At 37.6% G+C, this 25,198-nt stretch overlaps 1 protein-coding gene across 2 annotated transcripts in view; it reads right to left on the reverse strand.

Moving 5' to 3' along the window:
• Positions 1-3,265: 3,265 nt before the first annotated feature.
• The window catches only part of LOC310723433 (uncharacterized protein), a gene marked incomplete at its 5' end in the record, with an annotated part of 59,993 nt that continues 38,060 nt past the window's right edge, over positions 3,266-25,198 (reverse strand). The window contains one exon of one of the 2 annotated variants that reach the window (XM_083536476.1): positions 3,266-3,412. In XM_083536476.1, the coding sequence (XP_083392602.1) occupies positions 3,405-3,412 (8 nt within the window). In that variant the 3' untranslated portion in view covers positions 3,266-3,404. Of the gene's footprint in view, positions 3,413-21,556; positions 21,704-25,198 lie in introns of those variants that run through there. The other variant, XM_083536475.1, reaches the window with a different exon arrangement.

Raw genomic sequence — 25,198 nt, forward strand, 5'->3', positions numbered from 1 at the left:
GAAGCCTCTCCTTAGTGCAGGACACATGAAAACCCGCATGGAGTTCTCCAAGATGGTGAGAAATAAGATTCTCTGGTCTGATGAGACCAAGATAGAACTTTTAGGCCTTAATTCTAAGCGGTATGTGTGGAGAAAACCAGGCACTGCTCATCACCTGTCCATTGCAGTCTCAACAATGAAGCATGGTGGTGGCAGCGTTATGCTGTGGGGGTGTTTTTCAGCTGCAGGGACAGGACGACTGGTTGCAATCAAGGGAAAGATGAATGCGGCCAAGCACAGGGATATCCTGGACGAAAACCTTCTCCAGAGTGCTTTGGACCTCAGACTGGGCTGAAGGTTTACCTTCCAACAAGACAATGACCCTAAGCACACAGCTAAAATAACGATGGAGTGGCTTCACAACAACTCTGTGACTGTTCTTGAATGGCCCAGCCAGAGCCCTGACTTAAACCCAATTGAGCATCTCTGGAGAGACCTAAAAATAGCTGTCCACCAATGTTTACCGTCCAACTTGACAGAACTGGAGAGGATCTGCAAGGAGGAATGGCAGAGGATCCCTGAATCCAGGTGTGAAAAACTTGTTGCAGCCTTCCCAAAAAGACTCCTGGCTGTATTAGATCAAAAGGGGGCTTCTACTAAATACTGAGCAAAGGGTCTGAATACTTAGGACCATGTGATATTTTAGTTTTTCTTTTTTAATAAATCTGCAACAGTGTCAACAATTCTGTGTTTTTCTGTCAGTATTGGGTGCTATGTGTACATTAATGAGGAAAAGAAATGAACTTAAATGATTTTAGCAAATGGCTGCAAAATAAAAAAGAGTGAAAAATTTAAGGGGGTCTGAATACTTTCCGTACCCACTGTATATATATATATATATATATATATATATATATATATATATATATATATATATATATATATATATATACAGTCGAACCCACTTATCTCGACCTCGGTTAACTCGCCAACCCTATTAAGTCGACGTTTTTAAGTGGAACCCCAAATTCTCGCTTTGTCTTAGCATTTTTAATCGGTTATGTCGATTCTTTTATGTTGACCAACCCTAATTTCTTGAGCACAACGGGGGGCAAATTTGCCACTTAACGTCGGTTATCTCGATCCGCATGACCAATCGCCGGCTTTTGCCACGTCACAATCTCACTACCGTATTTCCGCGTATATAAGACGCGTCTTATAGAAAGTTTTACATACCCCTCACCCAGGGTGCATCTTATATACGCGAAAATACGGTAGTGAGACGGCACTGTGCAGCCGCAGAAAAACTTGTGGAAGTGGCGGAAAAATCAAGCCTTACAGATGCTACAGGTGTAGGATACTTTTTCAGAGCTGTGTGTCAGAGTGAAATGACTCGAGAATAAAATTTTGACACTGGTTAGCTTTTTGTAAAAACGAACTACACCCCGCACGTTTTTTGTGATTTTGTGAGCGATCTTTGTGTTTGCAATGTTGGAGAATATAATAAAGGTTTGTTTTGAGAATCGACGGTGAGTTGTATTGTAGACTGGTAAATCTCTTCTGTTAGTTGGTGCTCTTATGCCTTTTGTTGTTAACAAACATGTACACGTGCATGTACATTTTCATTTATTAACGCACATCATGTACATAAAGAAATTTCAAGCACGTTAATATATTGCCGCCATATTGGTTTTCGATTATCTCGATCATCGGTTATCTTGACGCTTTTTGGCACACCCCTACGCCGTCGACATAGCCGGGTTCCAATGTGTATATATATATATATATATACAGTGAGGAAAATAAGTATTTGAACACCCTGCTATTTTGCAAGTTCTCTTATTAGAAATCATGGAGGGGTCTAAAATTTTCATCGTAGGTGCATGTCCACTGTGAGAGACATAATCTAAAAAAAAAATCCAGAAATCACAATGTATGATTTTTTAACTATTTATTTGTATGATACAGCTGCAAATAAGTATTTGAACACCTGAGAAAGTCAATGTTAATATTTGGTACAGTAGCCTTTGTTTGCAATTACAGAGGTCAAACGTTTCCTGTAGTTTTTCACCAGGTTTGCACACACTGCAGGGGGGATTTTGGCCCACTCCTCCACACAGATCTTCTCTAGATCAGTCAGGTTTCTGGCCTGTCGCTGAGAAACACGGAGTTTGAGCTCCCTCCAAAGATTCTCTATTGGGTTTATGTCTGGAGACTGGCTAGGCCATGCCAGAACCTTGATATGCTTCTTACAGAGCCACTCCTTGGTTATCCTGTCTGTGTGCTTTGGGTCATTGTCATGTTGGAAGACCCAGCCTCGACCCATCTTCAATGCTCTAACTGAGGGAAGGAGGTTGTTCCCCAAAACCATGACGTCTTAGTGTATCACCAACAGTAACCTTGGAAATGGTGGTCCCAGCTCTTTTCAGGTCATTGACCAGCTCCTCTAGTGTAGTTCTGGGCTGATTTCTCACCTTCCTTAGGATCATTGAGACCCCACGAGGTGAGTTCTTGCATGGAGCCCCAGTCCAAGGGAGATTGACAGTCATGTTTAGCTTCTTCCATTTTCTAATGATTGCTCCAACAGTGGACCTTTTTTCACCAAGCTGCTAGGCAATTTCCCCGTAGCCCTTTCCAGCCTTGTGGAGGTGTACAATTTTGTCTCTAGTGTCTTTGGACAGCTCTTTGGTCTTGCCCATGTTAGTAGTTGGATTCTTACCGATTGTATGGGGTGGACAGGTGTCTTTATGCAGCTAACGACCTCAAACAGGTGCATCTAATTTAGGATAATAAATGTCGTGGCGGTGGACATTTTAAAGGCAGACTAACAGGTCTTTGAGGGTCAGAATTCTAGCTGATAGACAGTTGTTCAAATACTTATTTGCAGCTGTATCATACAAATAAATAGTTTAAAAATCATATATTGTGATTTCTGGATTTTTTATTTTAGATTATGTCTCTCACAGTGGACATGCACCTACGATGACAATTTTAGACCCCTCCATGATTTCTAAGTGGGAGAACTTGCAAAATAGCCGGGTGTTCAAATACTTATTTTCCTCACTGTATATATATATATATATATATATATATATATATATATATTGCAAGTTTATAGACAATGTAAGGAACTCAAGAAATAGTACATTTTTAAGGTACCCAAATTTATTGACTGTGTTTATTTGCAAAGGATTTCTAGAATTACATACAGTATATAATTTGATACAGCAATTTGTACATTATCATATAGATCATACAATTCTGAGAACAGGAAAGAAGTGTTGAGTTTCAGACTAAAGTACCAGTTGTCTGCTGTGGTTGAAGAGGGGTTATTGCTTTGTGGAAAAAAGTTCCAGTTTTGATGAAGTCTTGTGCTGAAGTGATGGGACTGGAAGTGTGAGATGGGCTAGTTATAATCCTGCCAGCTAACTTTCTGGACAAGTAGCACATATAAACAAATATCAGAAAATAGAGATTAGAGCTTTAAACATTAGAGATTTATACATGACAGTAAAAACAAGCAGAGTAGGCCATGTTTTTGCTGCAATTCATTAATAGGGAATAACAGATTTCATATTAGATTTATAACTTATTCTGTGCTGCAACATAAGACACTGACCTGTTGCCTTTAAGTCTGTTTTAACAATGAAAAAGCAATGATTAATATATCTAATGTCAATTGCATTATGAGCAGTTTAGTTCTCTATCTGGGCCATTTTGTGCATGACTTTATTTCCATATGGATTACATCTGCTAATGAGGGCTTATGATACATGTTTGGTGGATCTCTAGGGGATCATGTCATGGAAAAGGTATGAAGCTGATGAGACCACTTTGTTTTGGCCTCCTAATACAGCTGAAGGAAGACGGAGCTTGGAGTCAAACTGTTCCGAGGAAAATATTCCTATAGATCATGAAATTAATTTGTCTTTTTCTTTTGCTGAGGCAGACAGGGTGGGCCCCCAGGAGGAGCAGCTCCAATATTGTTACTTAATGAAGATTTCTTTCTGAGACATATTTGTGTGGTCTTAAAACAGTGAGGTAATAATAAAAAATTATACACGACATTAGGTATTTTTACTTTGATTAAACCTGCATTTGTCACAGATATTAATCTTTAATCAACAACAATCATAATAATGAAATTGTTCAGTAATATATAGTCAGTGATAACGGTTTATTATAACAATAAATATGCCCTATATATGCTCCCTAAAATATATGGTGAAGGAAGCAAAGATGTTTTTGTGTGATTTCTTTTTTTTTCTGCACTCAAAGTTCTAAGCCCCTGTGAGAGATCAAACAAAGCTGTTGCCATCTCTGCCTGCAGCCTGATCTTTCGTCCGCACAGGCGGACGCTGCCAACAAGCAGCAAATCTGCCGTTACAAACCCAAATTAACACGCCCTTGCTTATCGCGACACAATACACAGCTTATTGGTTGTGCATGTTGTGTTTTGAAATGACATCTTTATTGGGTATGAATAATATTAAACCAGGATTTCCAGAACTACAAAATTGTGTGTGTGTGTGTGTGTGTGTGTGTGTGTGTGTGTGTGTGTGTGTGTGTGTGTGTGTGTGTGTGTGTTTGTCTGTGCGCATGTTTGGGGGGGTTTACAGAGCAATACAGAACAATAGAATTCACTCACTTTTTCTCTCTGAGTAAAAGCTATTGATTTTTATGTCATATACTGTATGTCTATATTATTGGGTCAGCTTTTTTTTTTTTTACATATTGACATGCTATTATTTGAAACCTCTATACACAGTGAAATAAGAGGTCAGGTTTGTTACACTGCAGTTGAATCCCACTAGACATGCTTTGATACAGAAATATTTGTATTTGGCTTGAACATGTTATGCAGTTTTAGACTGTTTACTGAAGTATCTTCCCTGACTCTTTCAAGTCTAAAGTTTACTTCTGCAAACAATTTATCTGTGGCTAGAGGATCAGTATTTACCACAATCTCATCATCTTTAAATTGCAAAGCCATTTAGCTTCTTTTTTCTCAGAGGTCCAGTGGCTCAAGCTTCCGAAAGGATTTTGGCTATTAAGACAAGAATCTAAAACTGCATTAAAAAATCTCCCTAATTACTTGCATAAGACTGTGCAGAGTTTTCTATTTAAAAATGAAATCTAAAAAGCACTGGTTTCAAGTACATTACACAATCTAACGTTATAGAAATTCATGTTCATTATGGTGGGGATAACATTTTTATATGTTATCATTTCTGTTACTCCGAATAATTCAGCAAGATTCTGTAACTACTGGATATAAAGAATATTTAAACAATATTCTGTTTTTAAGTAGTAATTATTTTTCTGGGTAGCCTTATAATTTCAACCAAACATAAAGTTGTTATAACTTTTCTTTTCCAAAAGGTCAGTGTATACATTCTAAACTTTTGAATATTGGACTATTTGCCATTATAATGCAACCTAATTCTTATTTAGCTGAAAGCTAATTATTTTTATATATTGCCTCATGAACAGCTAGCCCACTGTTCAAACTGTTCTACCCAGATATGTGGAGATGAAACCATTCACATTTGAGCCTCAATCAGCACATCAAAAGGTACCTACTAGAGCTTTGTGTTTTTAATATACTTATTAAACAAGCTTTATGAACATTTAATTCATGTCACCATGTCTTTTAAAGCAGGTCAAAAAACATATAAGTGCTTCACTGAATGTTAGGGGCTGTGCCAGGACTTATTCTGTTATTCTCCAATGTCAAACCTTTAAAAGTAAAGTATTGGAAGTTTACTTTATTCTGGGCTATTGCCTACTTGTCATTCATAGGTCTGCACATATGGCCACGATTTCTCTTAATATTTCATCAACTTTTAATGAAACAGTCCCTCAGGGCAGACCTAGTAGAAACAGCTTAACAGTACAGAGTCGCTTCTTACAGCTGTGAATTAGATTTGACTTCAGTAGGGCTCCCATAGGATTCAACTGTCAACATTACCATTCAGATGGGAGGATGGCAGCATGCCTCTGTCTGCTTATACCAGCCACTTTTGCCTCTGCATAATTGCATCGTACAGCAGAGCACTCAGGATTCTCCTTTGAGTATGTTGAGTTTGGCGAAGCTGTGTGGCTGGTGGTTAAAATATGCAGTGGCATACTTCTCACACATTCTCTGATGTGTGTGTTGCTTGTCTATGTCCCAGACTGAGGGGAAATGACTAAGACTAATTTGGGAATAAATTTTTTTATAAGGGGGATTGTACAGTGTATATTCGGTCTAGTGAAAACATGTTAGGTTATGTCAGCATCAGCATGTTTTTTGATTATTGCAAGATAATACATCAGATAATGCATCACCTCTATGATTTCATGGGAAAATTAATTAATAAAATTAGGCTTGTAAACTTTTAAAAGGTAAGTCTGGCTTGTCTTTTTGTGTGTATGCACAACCAGAAAATATAAATAATAAATTTGGTTTAGAGACATTGATTTTCCAACCCAGCCATTAGGGGGGCACAAGCCAGTGTACTCTTAGTGCCGGTCCCAAGCCCGGGTAAATGGGGAGGGTTGCGTTAGGAAGGGCATCCAGCGTAAAACATGTGCCAAATCAAATATGCGGATCACAAATGAGAATTTCATACCGGATCGGTCGAGGCCCGGGTTAACAACGACCGCCACAGGTATCGTTAGCCGACAGGGTACCGGTGGAAATTGGGCTACTGTTGGCCGAAGGAGGAGAAGGAGAGGAGGAAGGCGTCTACAGAGACGGCAGGAAAAGGAGTGTAGGAGAGTAGAGGTTCGGGTTGGTACTTTAAATGTTGGTACTATGACGGGTAAAGGGAGAGAGATAGCTGATATGATGGAGAGGAGAAAGGTAGATGTGTTGTGTGTTCAGGAGACCAAGTGGAAAGGGAGTAAGGCCAGGAACATTGGAGGTGGGTTTAAACTGTTTTATCATGGTGTGGATGGGAAGAGAAATGGTGTAGGGGTGATTCTGAAGGAAGCGTACAGTAAGAGTGTAGTGGAGGTGAAGAGAGTTTCTGATAGGGTGATGATCGTGAAGGTGGAAGTTGAAGGGATGATGATAAATGTCATCAGTGCCTATGCTCCACAAGTTGGCTGTGAGATGGAGGAGAAAGAAAGATTCTGGAGTGAATTAGATGAAGTGGTAGATGGTGTACCTAGGAAAGAACGATTGGTGATTGGGGCAGACTTTAATGGGCATGTAGGTGAAGGGAACAGAGGTGATGAGGAGGTGATGGGTAGGTATGGTTTTAAGGAGAGGAATGTGGAAGGGCAGATGGTGGTAGATTTTGCTAAAAGGATGGAAATGGCAGTGGTGAACACGTATTTTAAGAAGAAGGAGGATCATAGGGTGACGTATAAGAGTGGAGGAAGGTGCACACAGGTGGATTATCTTCTGTGTAGGAGATGCAACCTGAAGGAGATTGGAGACTGTAAGGTGTTGGCGGGGGACAGTGTAGCTAGACAGCATCGGATGGTGGTCTGTAGGATGGTTTTGGAGGCGAAGAAGAAGAGGAGGAAAGTAAGGTTTGAAAGAAGAATAAGATGGTGGAAACTGAAGGAGGAAGAGTGTAGTGTGAGGTTCAGGGAAGAGGTCAGACAGGGGCTCGGTGGTGGTGAAGAGGTGCCGGATGATTGGGCAACTACTGCAGGAGTGATGAGGGAGGCAGCTAGAAAAGTACTTGGTGTGACATCTGGAAATAGAAAGCAAGACAAGGAGACGTGGTGGTGGAATGAGGAAGTGCAGGAGAGCATTAGGGGGAAGAGGTTGGCAAAACAGAAGTGGGATAGACAGAGTGATGAGAAAAGTAGGCAGGAGTACAAGGAGATGCGGCAGCAGGTTAAAAGGGATGTGGCGAAAGCCAAGGAAAAGGCATATGAGGAGCTGTATAAGAGGTTGGACACTAAGGAAGGAGAAAAGGATTTATACCGATTGGCCAAGCAGAGGGACCAAGCTGGGAAGGATGTACTGCAAGTTAGAGCAATAAAGGATGGAGAGGGAAATGTGTTGACTAGTGAGGAGAGTGTGTTGAGAAGATGGAGGGAGTATTTTGAGCAGCTGATGAATGAGGAAAATCAGAGAGAGAGAAGGTTGGAGGATGTGGAGTTAGTGAAGCAGGATGTAGATAGGATTAGTAAGGAGGAAGTGAGAGCAGCGATTAAGAGGATGAAGAATGGAAAGTCGGTTGGACCAGATGACATACCGGTAGAAGCGTGGAGATGTTTAGGAGAGATGGCAGTGGAGTTTTTAACCAGATTGTTTAACAGGATTCTGGAAGGGGAGAGGATGCCTGAGGAATGGAGAAGGAGTGTGCTGGTACCGATCTTTAAGCATAAGGGAGATGTGCAGACCTGCAGTAACTACAGGGGAATTAAGTTGATCAGTCACACCATGAAGTTATGGGAAAGAGTAGTGGAAGCCAGGTTGAGAGAAGAGGTGACCATCTGTGAGCAACAGTATGGTTTCATGCCGAGGAAGAGCACCACAGATGCCTTATTTGCTTTAAGGATGTTGATGGAGAAGTATAGAGAAGGACAGAAGGAGCTGCATTGTGTATTTGTGGATTTAGAGAAAGCGTACGACAGGGTGCCGAGAGAGGAGTTGTGGTATTGTATGAGGAAGTCAGGTGTGTCAGAGAAGTATGTGAGGGTGGTGCAGGACATGTATGAGGACAGTGTGACGGCAGTAAAGTGTGCAGTAGGTACGACAGACTGGTTCAGGGTGAAGGTTGGACTGCATCAAGGATCAGCCCTGAGCCCTTTCCTGTTTGCAGTGGTGATGGACAGGTTGACGGACGAGGTCAGACAGGAGTCTCCCTGGACTATGATGTTTGCAGATGATATTGTGATTTGTGGTGAGAGTAGAGAGCAGGTTGAGAAGAGCCTGGAGAGGTGGAGATATGCGCTGGAGAGAAGGGGAATGAAAGTCAGTAGGAGTAAGACAGAGTACATGTGTGTGAATGAGAGGGAGGGCAGTGGAGTGATGCGGTTGCAGGGAGAAGAGGTGGAGAAGGTGGAGGAGTTCAGGTACCTGGGGTCAACAGTGCAAAGTAATGGAGAGTGTGTTAGGGAAGTAAAGAAAAGAGTGCAGGCAGGGTGGAGTGGGTGGAGAAGAGTGACAGGAGTGATTTGTGATAGAAGAGTATCTGCAAGAATGAAAGGGAAAGTTTATAGGACTGTGGTGAGACCTGCGATGTTGTATGGATTAGAGACAGTGGCATTGAGTAAAAGACAGGAGGTGGAGCTGGAGGTAGCAGAGCTGAAGATGTTGAGGTTTTCGTTGGGAGTGACGAGGATGGACAAGATTAGAAATGAGTTTATTAGAGGGACAGCACATGTAGGATGTTTTGGTGACAAGGTGAGGGAGGCGAGATTGAGATGGTTTGGACATGTGCAGAGAAGGGACATGAATTATATTGGTAGAAAAATGCTGAAGATGGAGCCACCAGGTAGGAGGAAAAGAGGAAGGCCAAGGAGGAGGTTCATGGATGTGGTGAGGGAAGACATGCAGGTAGTTGGTGTAAAAGAGGCAGTTATAGAGGACAGGGTGGTATGGAGACGGATGATCCGCTGTGGCGACCCCTAATGGGAGCAGCCGAAAGAAGAAGAAGAAGAAGAAGAAGAGAGACATTGATTTTCCAAAAGCATTAACAAATATAGATATAAGAAATAGCTAATTGAAATGCACAAAACATTTAAACATTCATAGTGAAGTATTTTAAATACTCCATATCAAGAAAGTTTAAGAAAGTAGTTATATATAAATAAATTGAGAACTATTTTGACAATGTGGATAAAAAAAATAATTTCTAGACCATTATTACTGTTAGCACAAAATATATATTACATGCATATTTTAGTCCTTTTTTTATAAAGCATTATGTATTCCCAAACTTTCCACAGTACAGGTTACATGTTTTCATATGTTGTCATTTGAAACAAACAAAACAAACAGCACAAAAATCTACTGTTTCCAGTTTAATTCTTAGACTTTGTCACCGGTTTACAAGGTATTTACAGGTCTTCATCAGTGTTATAGTGAAAACACATATCAATAGACAGACTTGTTACAGTGTTATTCTCTCACATCTCACATGTTCAACTCTGTATTGGAGTTCAATGAAATATACGTTATTATACTGCATACACTGTATATTAATGTACAATGTAATATATTGTCACATATATTTTGAGTCTTGTTAATTGTAATTTAGGTAAATTAAATATTTCTGAACCATTTGTTTTAAAGAAGCTCAATTCATATGTATACTTTTTTTGTCATATTAAGGTGTGAAATAGAATCTAATAATTTTGTTACTATGGTTTGACCATATCATGTGATATTTGTGGGTGTAAATCTTATTTTTTATGTTTACAGGCTTAAAAGGTTACAGGCTTGTTTACCTCTTTGTAATGTTAAAGGTATGTGTACAGCTTGTGTTTTACCTTCATTCCCTATGAATCATTACCCTGGGGTTTGCAAGGTATAGTGTTGGCTATTCCCTCAAGTCAGACCACTGTTAGAGGGCTGTGTTTATATGGGTAGAAAAAGTGAAAAGTGAAACAACTTAGTACATTTTATACTTCCCACTGATCAGCAAAGAGACTGCTTCTACTGTAATGAGCTTGTATCCCTTCCAGAGTATGTCTAGAGCTCCAATGATCCTGGGAAATACTCCAGACACACCACAAAGCATAAAGCAGTGTTCAGCAAAGAATGAAGATGAAACAATTAATTAATGAATGAACATTCCTAAAACATATTGATTCCGACTTAGTAGTGAATGTTATACAAATTTATGGATGTGTCTTTGTATTTAGGTTTTGGCTTTTAGACAGCACACTGCTATAAATCAGCTAGTGGTACATATTGTGGTACTTTATGCATACACCATAGAGTAATGACTCATTTCTCTTCGGTGCTTTATGTGCTTGCTCTGCCCTGTGTGAATTGAAGACTCATTTTCCTTACTATGCCTTCCTTGAATTTGTACTTTCTCACTCTGTTTTTCATTCCCACCACAATTAATCCTTCTGAGATGTTTTTCTTTAGGGCGGAAACAGTGGTGCAGTGGGTAGAGCGCCTCCTCACAGCTTCTCAGTCATGAACTTGGGCTGTTGTCTGGGTGGAGTTTTACATCTTTTCTCCGTGAATGAGTTGGTTTGTTCTTGATTCTACCCACTGTCTAAAAACATGCTGATAGGTAGATTAGGTGACTTCAAATGGCTTCTTATTGTGAAAGAGTGCATATGTGAGGATCAAGACTCTCTTACAAAAAGTGTTCCTATACAGTGCATCCGAAAAGTATTCACAGCACTTCACTGTTTACACATTTTGTAATGTTACAGCCTTATTTAAATCCATTATTTTCTTTAAAATTATTATAGTGACATATATAATGACAAATTGAAAGAAGTTTGTTTAAAATATTTGCAAATTAAACAAACAAACAAACAATCAAACAAACAAACAAATCACATGTATATAATTATTCACAGACTTTTCCATGACTTGAGGTCAGGTGCATCCTGTTTCCACCAATCATCCTTGAGATGTTTCTACAACTTGATTGGAAATACCTGTGGTGAATTCAGTTGATTGGACATGATTTGGAATGGTACACACTAGTCTATATAAGGTCCCACAGTTAACAGTGCATGTCAGAGCACAAGGGTTTTTCTGTACCCTTCCCCAGATCTGTGCCTCAATTTCTGCAGCATTGGCGGCCTCAATGAGCACAGTGGCCTCCATAATCTGTAAATGGAAGACGTTTGGAACCACCAGGACTCTTCCTACAGCTGGCCGTCTGACTAAACTGAACAATTTGGGGGAGAAGTGGCTTAGTCGGGGACATGACCAAGAACCCGATGGTCACTCTGATAGAGCTCCAGCATTTCTCTGTGGAGAGAGGAGAGCCTTCCAGAAGAACAACCATCTCTGCAGCACTCTGCCAATCAGGCTTGTATAGTAGTGGTCAAAGGAAACCAATACTCAGTAAAAGGCACATGACAGCCCACCTGGAGTTTGGCAAAGGGCACCTGAAGGACTCTCAGACCATGAGAAACAAAGATCAAACTCTTTGGCCTGAATACCTAGTGTCATTTCTGGAGGAAACCAGGCACCGCTTATCACTTGGCTAATAAAATTCCCTGCAGTGAAGCATGGTGGTGGCAGCATTATGCTGAGGGGATGTTTTTTTTGTTTTTTATTTTTGAAAAAATTGCAAAGATTTCAAACACACTTCTTTCACATTGTCATTATGGGGTATTGTTTGTAGAATTTTGAGAAAAATATGAATTTAATCCATTTTAGAGTAAGTCTGTAACATAAAATGTGGATAAAGTGAATCACTGTGAATACTTTCAGAAGCACACAAACTAACTTGTGAATGTGTAAATGTGTAAAACAAACTTATCTGTAATTTAATTAAAATACATACAATTCAATAAAAGTGTGTAAGATTTGTATTTGAATAAATACAGTTTTCCTGTTTCAGTGGTGAATTTGAATGATTGAATTGTCATTTATAAACCGTGTAATAATTTTTAAAGGCAGTGTATACTTAAAACCTTTCCCAAATATCTTCTAAACTGCTTGACAGTTCTGATAAAATCAGATAATTTTTTATACATAGTCATTTATATTCCCCATCGACCATTTATTAAATGTATTTGTATTGTAATGAGCATTCAAGAATGCTTCGGATTAATAAGACAAGGTGATAGAGACATACTAAGGAAGGCATTCGTCACACTCTGAAGTAAAAATTAAGGAAAAAAAACAATAAATGGATATGGTATATATTTTCTAAAAGTTATTTACAGTATAAATTAAATATGTACTCCATCTTTAAGTGTGGCTGAATAATTCATGGTTTTGTTTCGATGCACCCACGTTTGTTGTTGTGAGGTCAAAGTGAGATGTTATCTCTGATACCACAAACTTTGGATATTTGCCCCCACTTCAGGTTTCAGCAGAAGCTTGTTTGTAGCTTCAGGTTCTAATTTATGTGTTTATATACACACATGACACAAGATACTTCCTAATGTCCCTTACCAATCTACGTTCAGTTCCAGGACATGATATTAAAAATGTTGTTCATTTGCAATGAAGAAACCACTCAAAATTAAGTTAATCTCAGCAAATATGTGTATTTTCCTTTGAGACATTTAGGATTCCCATGAAAATGCTATATCGGGTTCGGTTGAAGAGGTCACTGAAAACACCAAAATATTGACTTTGGACTCTGTTCTAAATCTACAGGACTTAGTTAAGTGAGGTCACTGGATTTGCCAACTTACTATTGGCTCTTGTAGGATTTTTTTTACTATTGAAGAGAAAATATTTAGCCATGGCTATGAGAAAATAATAATAAAAAACTTTGAAAGATGGCAACAAAGTGGTTGTTCAGGGTTAGAAAATGGTTTGAATAGTTTTCAAGAGTTCTCTTCCATGCTGGCCACCACTGTGTTAGAAACAAAAAAAGTGTTTTTGCTTGCTGTGGAATGTAGTAAGGTGTCAAAAGAGCTGTGGAATTCCCAACAGACTTGAGAATTCAGACTTGAGACTGTTTATAGTTCTGAATAATTCTTCCCCTTTTTGCTGTTATTTTTGTTTAAATAATTTATATATTATTTATTACTTATTGTTTTATTTGATAATACAAATAAAACAATAAGTAATTAAACTGCATTGATCATGAGCAAAATACAACAGCCATCGCAGTTAAATGAATTACCAAGGTAAATGTAGTTCAATATGCTCCCATGTTGATAATTAGAAGTAGGGGTGTGTTGGGGAGGAGGGGTTGTATAACCATGCTTTTGTTGTGTGCAAATTGAAATTTTTGTGTTCTGCAATACCATTTATACAACTAAAAACTGTAACTATTATACATTTATATAAAATGTTAAAATTTTTAATTATTGAATGTATAATTTTTGATTCCTGTTAATCATAAAGTACTAAAAAGTAAAACATAATTTTGTTCTAGAAAATATCTAGAAAGTACATATTCTTCATTATGCATTTTGACTAAATTCATCCAGCTGATTTGAACAAGCTCATGCACATCTATTCAATACCTATTAAATTTGATCTAGCTCGGTTGATGTTCTTTTAATACAGTGCTGTGTTTCTCAGAAAAAAATCAATGGTGTATGTTTCTGTCTCACTAAAATTGATGCAACCACTTTGTATCTGAGGTTGTAATTTTGGAAGGTCAGGCTGCCTTGGTCTGATCAATGGCAATGGTCTCCCCTTTTATCACCTCATATTCTCCATTGCTATTGTTCTCCCGTCTAAAATAAATCAAAGTATCCCGGGTAGAAGACCCTGTTGAAGACAACACAACCCAATGTCTCAAAGTAACATTGCTCTATATGGATTGTGTGGATATTTGTAAAGGAGTAAGTACTTTGGTAACTAGCTCTCAGGCTTAGAAGTCTAATTGATACAATAGCCTAAGGACTGTAATTATTACACACAAGTCTCTATCACTGAACAGCTGATAAATAAAATAGTCAAGTCAAGTTTATTTCTATAGCGCTTTTCACAACAGACATTGTCTCAAAGCAGCTTTACAGAAATGAACTTGACTTAGACTTTAGGTTTAAATAAAATCGAACTGATGCTCAAATGTATAAGTTTCTGCTTATACAATTATACTTATTTTTAAGTACTTATAATATTTTTTTAATAATAATTGTACTATGGAAGAGAAATTGATTTGTTTCTGTTAAACTGCTCTGTGAAATTATCCATTGTTAAAAAGTTTATACAAACAAAACTGAATTACATCAAATTGAAATAGAGAGTCCACAAGTCTTGTTGACCTGAATGTGGGAACTACATTTATGTAGTAGTTCATTAAGTAAAATTTTGTGTGTCTTGGATTAGGTTCAGGAATTTTTTAACAATAACAGGTTAAAAGCCCCCTTTTTACTCATGTGCATTTGGGTTACATTTGAGGTTTTTGTTTGTGGTCATTAAAAGTGAAGTGAAAATAGTTGTAGTTTTTGCTGTCGTGTACAGCCATTGTGAGCATACAGAAAGAAAAACAATTCATCATATCATATTGCTTGTGCAATGGACCGTAGAGATGAAGGTTTAGCTTAAGAAAACGTTCTCCTTCACAGAAGAAATCATGTCCAAATGATCCCAAATTGTCTTTGTGGATAAGGGTGTCGGCCAAATGCTATAAATGTAAATGTAAATGTGTAAAATTCACAAACAAATCCAGCAATGTGCATTCTTGTCTTTTTTGTGCCAGATGCTAATAAGATTGCTCTGTTTTATTTGACATTTTGAGGCATTTTCCCCACCATATACATCTCAAAACTTTGTTTGAAATTGTGCGTTTGAGATTTTTGCCTAATTATCTAGTCTGCATGTCTTTTTATATATTTTAGCTAGTGTCTTGTTCTATTGTTAATTTGATCTTACGGTACCATACATGAAATTCCAAAATTGTAAATATATGACCTTTAAGTGAGAAACACAATGATCAGTTTCAATTTTGCTTTTTTATAAGAAATTGTTGATAAGGTTACATTTTAATAATCTGTACATTATAGCTGAGATTTTAGTTTAATATAAATGAGGGAAAATTTTACATGGATCTGGAAGTTGAATTAAGTGACACCTGTCAGGGCGTAGACTGTCTGTGTCTGTTGAAAGAGAAAATAAAAAAGTGTGGGTGAATAACTGTGTGAATGGTTTTACAGACAGCTGCCCTTGCTCAAAAAGAATTTGTGAGAGAGACCAGGCCTGTGGAAGGACAGTAAGCTATGGCGGTCTTTCTGTTAGGCTTTTAATTAATAGGCTCATTACCTTTCAATCTAACATTGTTCCCTCTTTCTGAATCCAAAAAAAAGACTTGTCTGTGTGAAGAATACAGCCTTTGGACTGTTAGCAATGGTTCACTGGTGCTGTGCAATGGGATGTCATTGTAAGCAGGAACCCAAACAATGAGGAAAGACAGAAAAGTTGCATATTAAAATCCTCCGCCTTTTTCTGGGCCAATCACATAACACGACAGAAAGGCCATTATCTCTTCATCGTCCAGGACATGTCAGGCCCAATGATAAGATGCAGGTCCTTCTGTGTACATGGAAATTACAGCACCACGATGATTACTATGGACAGGGAGCTGGTGATGGGCCTGAAGGTGTATTTTGGGGGCCCCACTAACAAACATTATTGATGGGATAATTTTTTTTATCATAATGATCAGCTAGAAGTCTCATTACAGCACAGATTGTACTGAGTTATTCATTACAGGGTGCTTGTTTTCAGCTGTTTATCAGTGCCGACCAAGAATGACCTTGGTTACACAGAGATAAAGCAGTTTTGCATATATTAGATTGAATCTGGTAATGAATTTCCTAAAGATGATGGCAGAAACAAAATCAACAATAAAATCCCTGTCATGTTTTTAATTGTTTCACCTTGTCACACATTTATTCCTTTTTAGTATTTGTCTTTGATAATAAAAGGGGAAATGACTGTTGGTTTTATATCCTCAATGGGAAACTTAGTCAAAATTAAACTTTACTGATTTTCTTATGAGCAGATGTTAATGATTACTGACCGTTATCCTTTCATGTTGCCGAATTCACACGTGCTAGTCTTAATTCATGTGCTTTCTCTTAAGAAATTGGGAGATCTGAGCATCAGCTCTATTTGACCACCCACACACATTAACTCATACTGTGAGAAGATCCAGAATGACCAATGGTCGATAGTCAGAGGGATTGCTGAGCTTCTTTTGCAAGCAGTTTTACTGGTATGTCTTCTGATGCAGTGAAACCACCCTTTAGTGTTAAGACTTCTGTGTATTTGTCCTCATTCAGACTGCATTATGCTTGTTCATGCGTAAACACTTTTAACATGACTCACTTTGAAAAGTCAACAAAAGATGTGCTCTTCCACATTAATTATGTCTGACCTCTGTTTGCACATATTCAGTAGTTGTGCAATAAGTTTCTGACCAGCAACAATAATATAATCATTTACAAATTTTTTTTTTTTTGTGACTTGACAAGAAGACCATATGACCTTCTTTTAGAATATGAATATATATATATATATATATGTGTGTGTGTGTGTGTGTATATATTCATATAAAAATATATTCATACTTTCTACCAAACAAAAACACTGCATGTAATGAAAATTTAATTGACAACATATGTTATTTATGCATCCTGTTCTGAAATCCAGAACTGGCCCTCATGATGCTTGCTGGTCTAAAGGTACTTAAGATGGAAATGTAAAAAATATAATTTTCTGAAATCCCTTAAAGCATATTGGTTACTTGGAAAAACATCTGAACACAGATTTTACTCTAATATCCTTCATGCTCCATAAGTCTCAAATATTTAAAATTAGGTAGTTTGGAACACTTAATATCTTAACATAGTCAAAAACATACATCAAAAACTAAAGTATTTAAACAAAATCTCAGCTCTGTGTGTCTTAGACTGAATGCATGTCAAAATAATCGTTCTGAATCTATTTTGAATTTAACTATAAATGAGAGAGGGATCTCTAGGGGACAGACTCATTGAATAACTGAATGACTGAGTGAATGGGATAATTACCCTTTGCATAATAGAGGTTAATATTTTTTTGCATCTGATATTTTGGTTATGCAGACCTAATGAATAAGACACACCAGAAGGGGCACCACAGTGACAGAAAAAAAAAGATGTTACTGCACTCTGATTGCTTCTTTAAATAGAGGAGCATGAGATAATTTATATTTAGAGTTCATTCCTCTGTACATAAACCTTTTGTTAAAATATTAGCTGTTCCTGTTTAAGCAAACACAGAAGAATAATGTTTTGGTCTCGTTTCTTGTGCTGTGTGTCAAGATTAATCATTTTTCAAAGCGGTTTGTGAATATAGAAGAATTTCTGAAAATAGGGCATGGGAATGTACAGTAAAATAGTCATACTTTTTAAACTTTTCATTCATATGAAATATATATTTAAAAAAATTATAGATTTTTAGTTTTTGTAGTATAGATATAATTTGTGTATGTTTTTTTTTATATGCATGCAGGTATGGGCCTATTGTCCACATTTATTTCAAAGGAACATGCACAATTTTATGACACTAACATGTGAAAAATATAAGATGATATGACAAATTGATATTGCTTTTTCAATAAGAAAGCACAAATTGACCCTGGCACTTAATTTGCTATAAAGCAAATTCAACTTCTTGTAATTCATCATTAAGTAGGATGAACTGTACACACACACACACACACACACACACACACACATAAAATACTTAGCCCCATTCCACCTGTCTTTAGTATTCAGATGCTAAGGAAAGCTTTGATTAACTAGATCAGATCTATTAGACTAGAGGTACAACTAAGTGTACGCATTTATGTGTGCAGAGCTGTATAAGGAAAGCCACGGTTAGGTATTAAATGAGAGATACTATATGGTTTATACATTATTGTACACCAGATTGTCTTGACTTGTCTACTATTTATTAGATCATTTATATCCACCTACTTTCTGTTTACTGCTTCCTTCCTTGTATGAAGTCAGTGTTGCTGTGATCGGTTGTTTGTCGCTTTACTGCCCTCACACACGGACAGCTCACAATGTCTGAAAAGTTTGTGTATTTAAGATCATGGTTCTGTAACAAAGTACAAAATAACTGACTATAGGCTGAAGTTAAGTCTACATGCTGTATTATTTAGACATGCTCAAACACTGCATTCATCATTGCTGACACTCAATTTTCCTGTTGACTTACTTGCATTACAGTTATTTCACCTGTTATCTAACAATGAAAAAAAGCCAGCAGGATAAAAAACTACAGCAAGGCAAGCAAAGCTCCAGGGTCTGAATCTAAGCTGTGAGGTGAGGCTGTAAATAAAAGACATTCCTGTCGGAGTGATCCTCTTCCCATAAAGCCTAATAGAAAGGCTGGCGTGCATTTATGCTAGGGTTTAGTGTATGTAGTAAAACACGCTGCAGTCGGCTGTAAATGTGGAGTAATGAGATGGGTGAATAATGGCTTCCTCTCTAGCTGCATCTGCAGCTGAGGGGCTGTAGCACACTGGACGGTGTGCACATGACACCCAGAACCTCTGCTTTTAACACCTGCTTTGACAGTTAGTGGCAAACTCAGCAACTCAATTATGGCCCAAGCCCCTCGCTTTGGGTAGCCTGTCTTATAGCTCGAGGCCAGGGTTTTAGAGTCCATTGTTCTCTTGCACCTGCTCTATGAGGCCTTTCAGGGATCACTTGCCCCTATTTTTGTTGTCTTTTATTACTTAGATCCATTATATCCCACTTCTTACCAACAGCAGGGGACTGGTGGGCTTGATTGATGAGATGATTTGTTTTGCCTGGCAGCCTAATGTAGGGGTTGCTGTATGTTCTCCAAAGAGCATGAGATAAAGAACTTAGATGAATATCAGGACATTGACTAGCATGTATCTGACATGGATGTGATGGCATAGTACACATATGGCACTCTCAGTGTTCTGTCATCTTTATTAGATGATAAATAAGTTGAGTGTTTGAGACACTGCACTTAAGCACTACTATAATTATGAAGAAAAAAATCTGGGCTTTGAAAACATATTACTAGAAGAATAAAACTTTAAAAAACAGATTATATCACACTGCCTTAATTGCTGTTCTTTATGCTGAAGGAAAGAATTTGGTGTTTATTGCACATAAGCCTGATTTAGGCCATTTAATTCCCTATAAAGTTATCTCAGTTATTGTGCCCACTGCATTATCCCCAAGCCAGAAGTGTAAATGAATACATGCTATGGTTCTAGGTCTATCGGAGGAAAGATGTGAGGAGATTTTAATTCTGTCCCCACAGTTTCTCTCACTCTGGCAGGTTTCTACAAGCCAAGAGTTCAAGAGGCTGCCCATTGTTGGAAAGAGAGATGAGCTTTTGTGTGCGTGTGTGTGTGTGTGCGTGCGTGTGTGTGTGTGTGTGTGTGTGTGTGTGTGTGTGTGTGTGTGTGTGAGTTACTTATACTGGGGTGGAGCTCTGCTTAGCGTATGTATATCATTATATTTTCCTTAAAGAGACTTTGAATTCCCCTTTATAATCCATGTTAAAGTGCTCTTCTATCATAATTTAGTGCAGTCTTTATGTTTGATTCTTTGTAAACAGTGGAGTTATAGAGTGTTGATTGAGGACTGTGGGTGGTGAGTCTCTGAGAGTTTCTGCTAGTGGACTAGGGGAGGGAGGGAGGGAGGGAGGGAGGGAGGGAGGGAGGGAGAGAGAGAGAGAGAGAGAGAGAGAGAGAGAGAGAGAGAGAGAGAGAGAGAGAGAGAGAGAGAGAGAGAGAGAGAGAGAGAGAGAGAGAGAGAGAGAGAGAGAGAGAGAGAGAGAGAGAGAGGTGTGCACGTCTGTAGGAGTGTGCAGCAGGCAAAATTGAGAAAGACATGGAGATATAAGTGATGAAGAAGAAGTAGTTGGCAATAGGCTAGGTGGGGAGTCTGTGGCTCAGAGGTTTGAGGATTCCATAGACAAATACAATGCAAATAGGATTTTACACCATGTTGTCAGGAGGAGTTTGGCACTCCAATCTGGCAGGCCTTCAGTGGGAACTGGAGGCTAACAATAGCAGAAAGTGTTTTTTTGCATAAAGAGCCACATATATTAGCCAAGCCGGCAGGGTTGTGGGTTCATTGGAACTCAGATGAACTACTCTGATGAGTTTCACCTAAAGTACCCACCCCACTTTTCAGTGCTTTACACAAATATTTGTATAAAAAACATTAAACATTTGGGAAAGTGAAGTGCAGCAGACAACACTGTGATAATAGCTTTATAAGTGTAGGAGAGCCTGAAAAAAAAAAAAAAAACCTTGGAATCTAATGAAATTTTAGAATTTTCTTATTTACCACAGAGCCACCAAAAGAAATGTAGGTTTGTTTTCTAATGCACTGCAAACTCTGAAAGCATAAGCACCTTAATGTTTATGCACCTTCCCAGGAAATTAATTGAGGTCTGAAACTGTCAATCAAGTCCCTATAGTGGGCTGTGTCGCTAAACAAATATTATGCTTGGATTACATTTTCGGAGAAGAGAAAACACTGTCGAATGGCTTTATTTTAAGATGGCCTTTTTCTAAGATAAGTACATAAATGACCTCAAACCACTGGGACTCACCACTTCAACATTCAGGAATTTAATAATTTGTTCTTAGCTGATACTGGAAAACAGCCATTGTATTGGAAAGCAGGTCATTTATATGTTATGTAGTTTCCTTAATTTATAAATTACCCACAGTATAGGTATTACTCAATACATAAGGCTTAGTTTGATTCAAGACAACTATAAAATCTCCTAAGACTAACAAGTTATCGAAATAAAATAAGTTCCAGTTCTGTGGGAAACCCAACGAAGGCAATCAGCAGAATTAGTTCCTAAAGCTGGTCACCAGAGCACCAAGATAAACAAGCTTAACAAAAATGAACAAGATGTCAGAAACCTACTCAATTATCACAATTAAAGAAAGCAAACAAACAAAAATAAAAACAAACTTTGGTGGTACGTTCTCTAATTTTTAATACAGTTTCAATTTGCAATAACATAATTAACCTTTTGAAGAATTTTTAGTCAAAATACTAAGCAGAGTTCCAGAGTAAAACAATCAGCAGATGGGTTATGGTTGATACTGGACAGGATGTGGAAAATCTGATTCATCTTTGCTCTCCAGTGCACCTGAGTAATACACAGGGGTGAAAGAGTAGATGTTTAGAATCAGTGCTCCTTTGCCACTGTGGGATTGCAGTATCAAACAGTATGTAAAATACACCATATTGCAAGATTTAAAAAAATATATGTCACTGAATGTTTCATAGGAGTCCACAAAACAATTGAAATCTATAAATATTGCCTTGTTACTCACAGATTAAATTGTCTATTACATGCTTAAAGTTAATTTAACCAAATTGAAATTATGTTCACAAGTTATTTAAAAGTATGGTCATTTAGAAATAGATTTATAATAAAGCAAATTATACAGTTAACCTTGAAAATAGACCCTAAACATTGTTCAGCTATTAAGAAGCAGTTTGGATATTGAAAAAAATTATCATCTAAAAAAACATGATTTGTGTTTTACCTTCACCCGCATGGTCTATAAGAATAAATTCTAAAATAACATACAATAGACTTGCTGAAAATCTATTTCAAAGGCAATCTGTGAAAGTCTCTCCGTACATGCCAGCCGATTGGCCACAAAACATTTAGGAGAAAGACCCTGAGTACATCTATATGTAACTAAGCACAATGGGAAGTCCAGACCAACCCTGCCATTCTCTTGGGATACATCCTCTTTTGAATTTCATGAAAAGGAGGGAAACATCAAGTTGCATAGAGCACAAAATGGGCTCTTAAACTTATCTTTCAGGTTTTTAGTGATCAGAGGAAAGCAGAGCTGAAACATACATGAATGATATACAAGTAAAATAAAGGATAAGGACTATTAATTCATTAAATGACTAATAATTTACTCATAGTGACAGTTCACCAACCTCATGCAATGCAAGTTTATAAACAGTTATCAAGAAATCATGGCCAACAGGGCCAGCATATTTGCAAAAAAATGTATTATTGGGAAGCAAAACAGCATTATACATTGAATAACATAAATGCTATTGTAGATTTTACAAAGCACAGTTTAGTCAAGGAAACTGTTTATAAATATTTTTATATTTTCTGTCTGTAAGAGAATATTACTAATAATTCATCCAAAATGTTCCTTCTCTTTTCTAATAAGCAAATAAGCACTTATTGGTAAGCCTCGATTTGATGTTTTGAGATGCAGCAGAGGCTGAGTTAAAAGGCATTGAGGGTTTTCTTATTGAGGCGCATTGGTGGTGACCTGTTTAGACTGCAGATCTGCAGGCCTCTGGCCATTTCATAGTCTCTGAGGTGAACCATGCAGCTGAATTGAGACATGTCCAACCACAACTACCTTAGCCTATGACTACTGAGCCTATTGAACTACTCACCCTTTTAGAAGACCTCCTTTCCTTTTATTATGGAAATAATAGCCTGTCTTGACACCATTTTGTAGGTCAGCCAGCAGTGTCTTTGTGTGCATGCTAAATAACCATAAGAACCAGCTCCACTTGGGCACATTACTGAATGAGAAAAAACCCTGCCTTCTTGAAGATGGAATTTCAGCAGCCTGTATACTAATGTGTCCCTATTTTTCTGGATTCTGTATACAAGCATAAATATGCTGGAAATTTCACAGATTGACTTACAGAATTGTGCATTGTGTATTTAAATATTTTGTCATAGCTGAAGTGCATTAACTCTGTTATATAATATAATGCAGCAGCAAATTTGTTCATATGAATCTATTGTCTGATACTAGCAGGGAAGGAAATAAATGCAGAAGTCAGAAAAATAGCAGCAGTTTAAGCAGGCCAATGTAATGTGCTAAGGCACACATAAAGGAACCAATAAGCTTCCCTGAAACAATGTGTACTTAGAGCTTGGATTTGCATCTGTAATAGAGTTCAGCCTCCTGTTTGTGAAAGGCTTTATTTAGGTCTGACCCTGTAGCACAGCCCCATATTAACACTCTGTGTCCTGCTTTGGCCCCCATCTTGCCACAGCCCAAAGCACTATCATGGGAAACTTCACTAGGTTAACAGAGTCTTTGGGAGTTTTTTGTACTGGATATGAAAAGCTCAAGGTCAAAGTACTTGTGTTTAGTACAGGGAAATTACTTGTCATCACACATTGGTGTTAATTACTGGTAATGAGACAAAATATATATTCTGAACATGCGCATATGTGTGTGTGTGTGTGTGTGTGTGTGTGTGTGTGTGTGTGTGTGTGTGTGTGTGCAGAATATATATTTTGTTAAGAGTCTCGTGTGTGTGTGTGCACATACGCCACAGTGTGCTCCGATTTCAACTTGACACAACACAATGCAATATGATGGAATGGATAGAATATGATGCTATGCAATTCAATATGCTACAGATAGTTTGCTTTTATTTCTTTGGTTCAGACTGACAGAAAATAAAATTTACTTAAGTGCCTTCTGACTTCTAACGCATGCCACTTTTACAAACAGGCCTTTGTCGGCAAAATAAATAAATAAAAAGATTAAATAAAAACAGACGTTCTTTGACAGTTCTGTCTCCAGAAACATGCAGCTCTACCTCTGCCAAGTTAATCTATATTTTCAGGACATGCCTCTGTCTCCGTAGTGTTGTGATATTGCATATTCACGTAGCAGCAGTGGTGCTGAGAGAATGTGCAACAGTTCTGACAACAGTTTAGTGAAGAGAAATAAATCTAACTTATACAATATTGGTCACAAATTATTGTTCACTTTATAAATAACAAAAAGTATAGCACATTTACTAATAATTCTATATAAATAAATATTTTTTCACTGATGAAAATATGTAAAAATAAATGCAAATGGCAACTTATTTATATCTTCTGAATCCCTGTCTTCCCAGCATATTTTTGCTATGTTACGTTCTAAAAGAGTCAATAGGCCTGGTTGGTATTATGTATGAAATACTACACAAATAGTTAGTTCAACAGATTTGTTATGATTTATTGTGAGCTAAGAATAAGTTATGGTCTCATAGTGTGGAAATTGATTAAATATGAACATTTTAAATGTCCAAAACATTCTGTATGGCTCTCACAATTATGTTGCATTTCTCTCTCATGATGGTTCAACCATGTATGTGCTTTTGTTGAAAAACAAAACCACTCTTAATAGGGTGGTTAATATTTATTAATCTGTCTGGATAATAGAGAATGGAATATTCATGTTTAATTTCCAAAAACTATTGAAAATTATTCTTTTTCATGACTCTTTCACATTAAAGTTTTTTTTTTTTGTAAAAACAAAAAACAAAACAGACACCTATCGGTCATAAGATTAAAAAAAACACCAGCCTAATATTGTGTAGGTCCCCTTTGTGCTTGCGCAGAGGCACAGACTTCACAAGACCTCTAAAGGTGTGCAGTGGTGTCTGGCACCACGACATTAGCAGCAGACCCTTATGTTCTGAAGTGGAGGCCTTCAGACTTGCATTTCCAGCACATCACACAGATGCTTACTTGGACTGAGATCTGGGGAATTTTGAGGCCAAGTACCTCAGTCCAGTCTAGAAAAGGTTTTACACTGTGGCAGGGCATTATCCTGCAGAAAGGATGAAATTTGTGAAA

Source organism: Silurus aristotelis, assembly GCF_946808225.1.
Source record: "Silurus aristotelis genome assembly, chromosome: 3".
Taxonomy (NCBI): Eukaryota; Metazoa; Chordata; class Actinopteri; order Siluriformes; family Siluridae; genus Silurus; species Silurus aristotelis.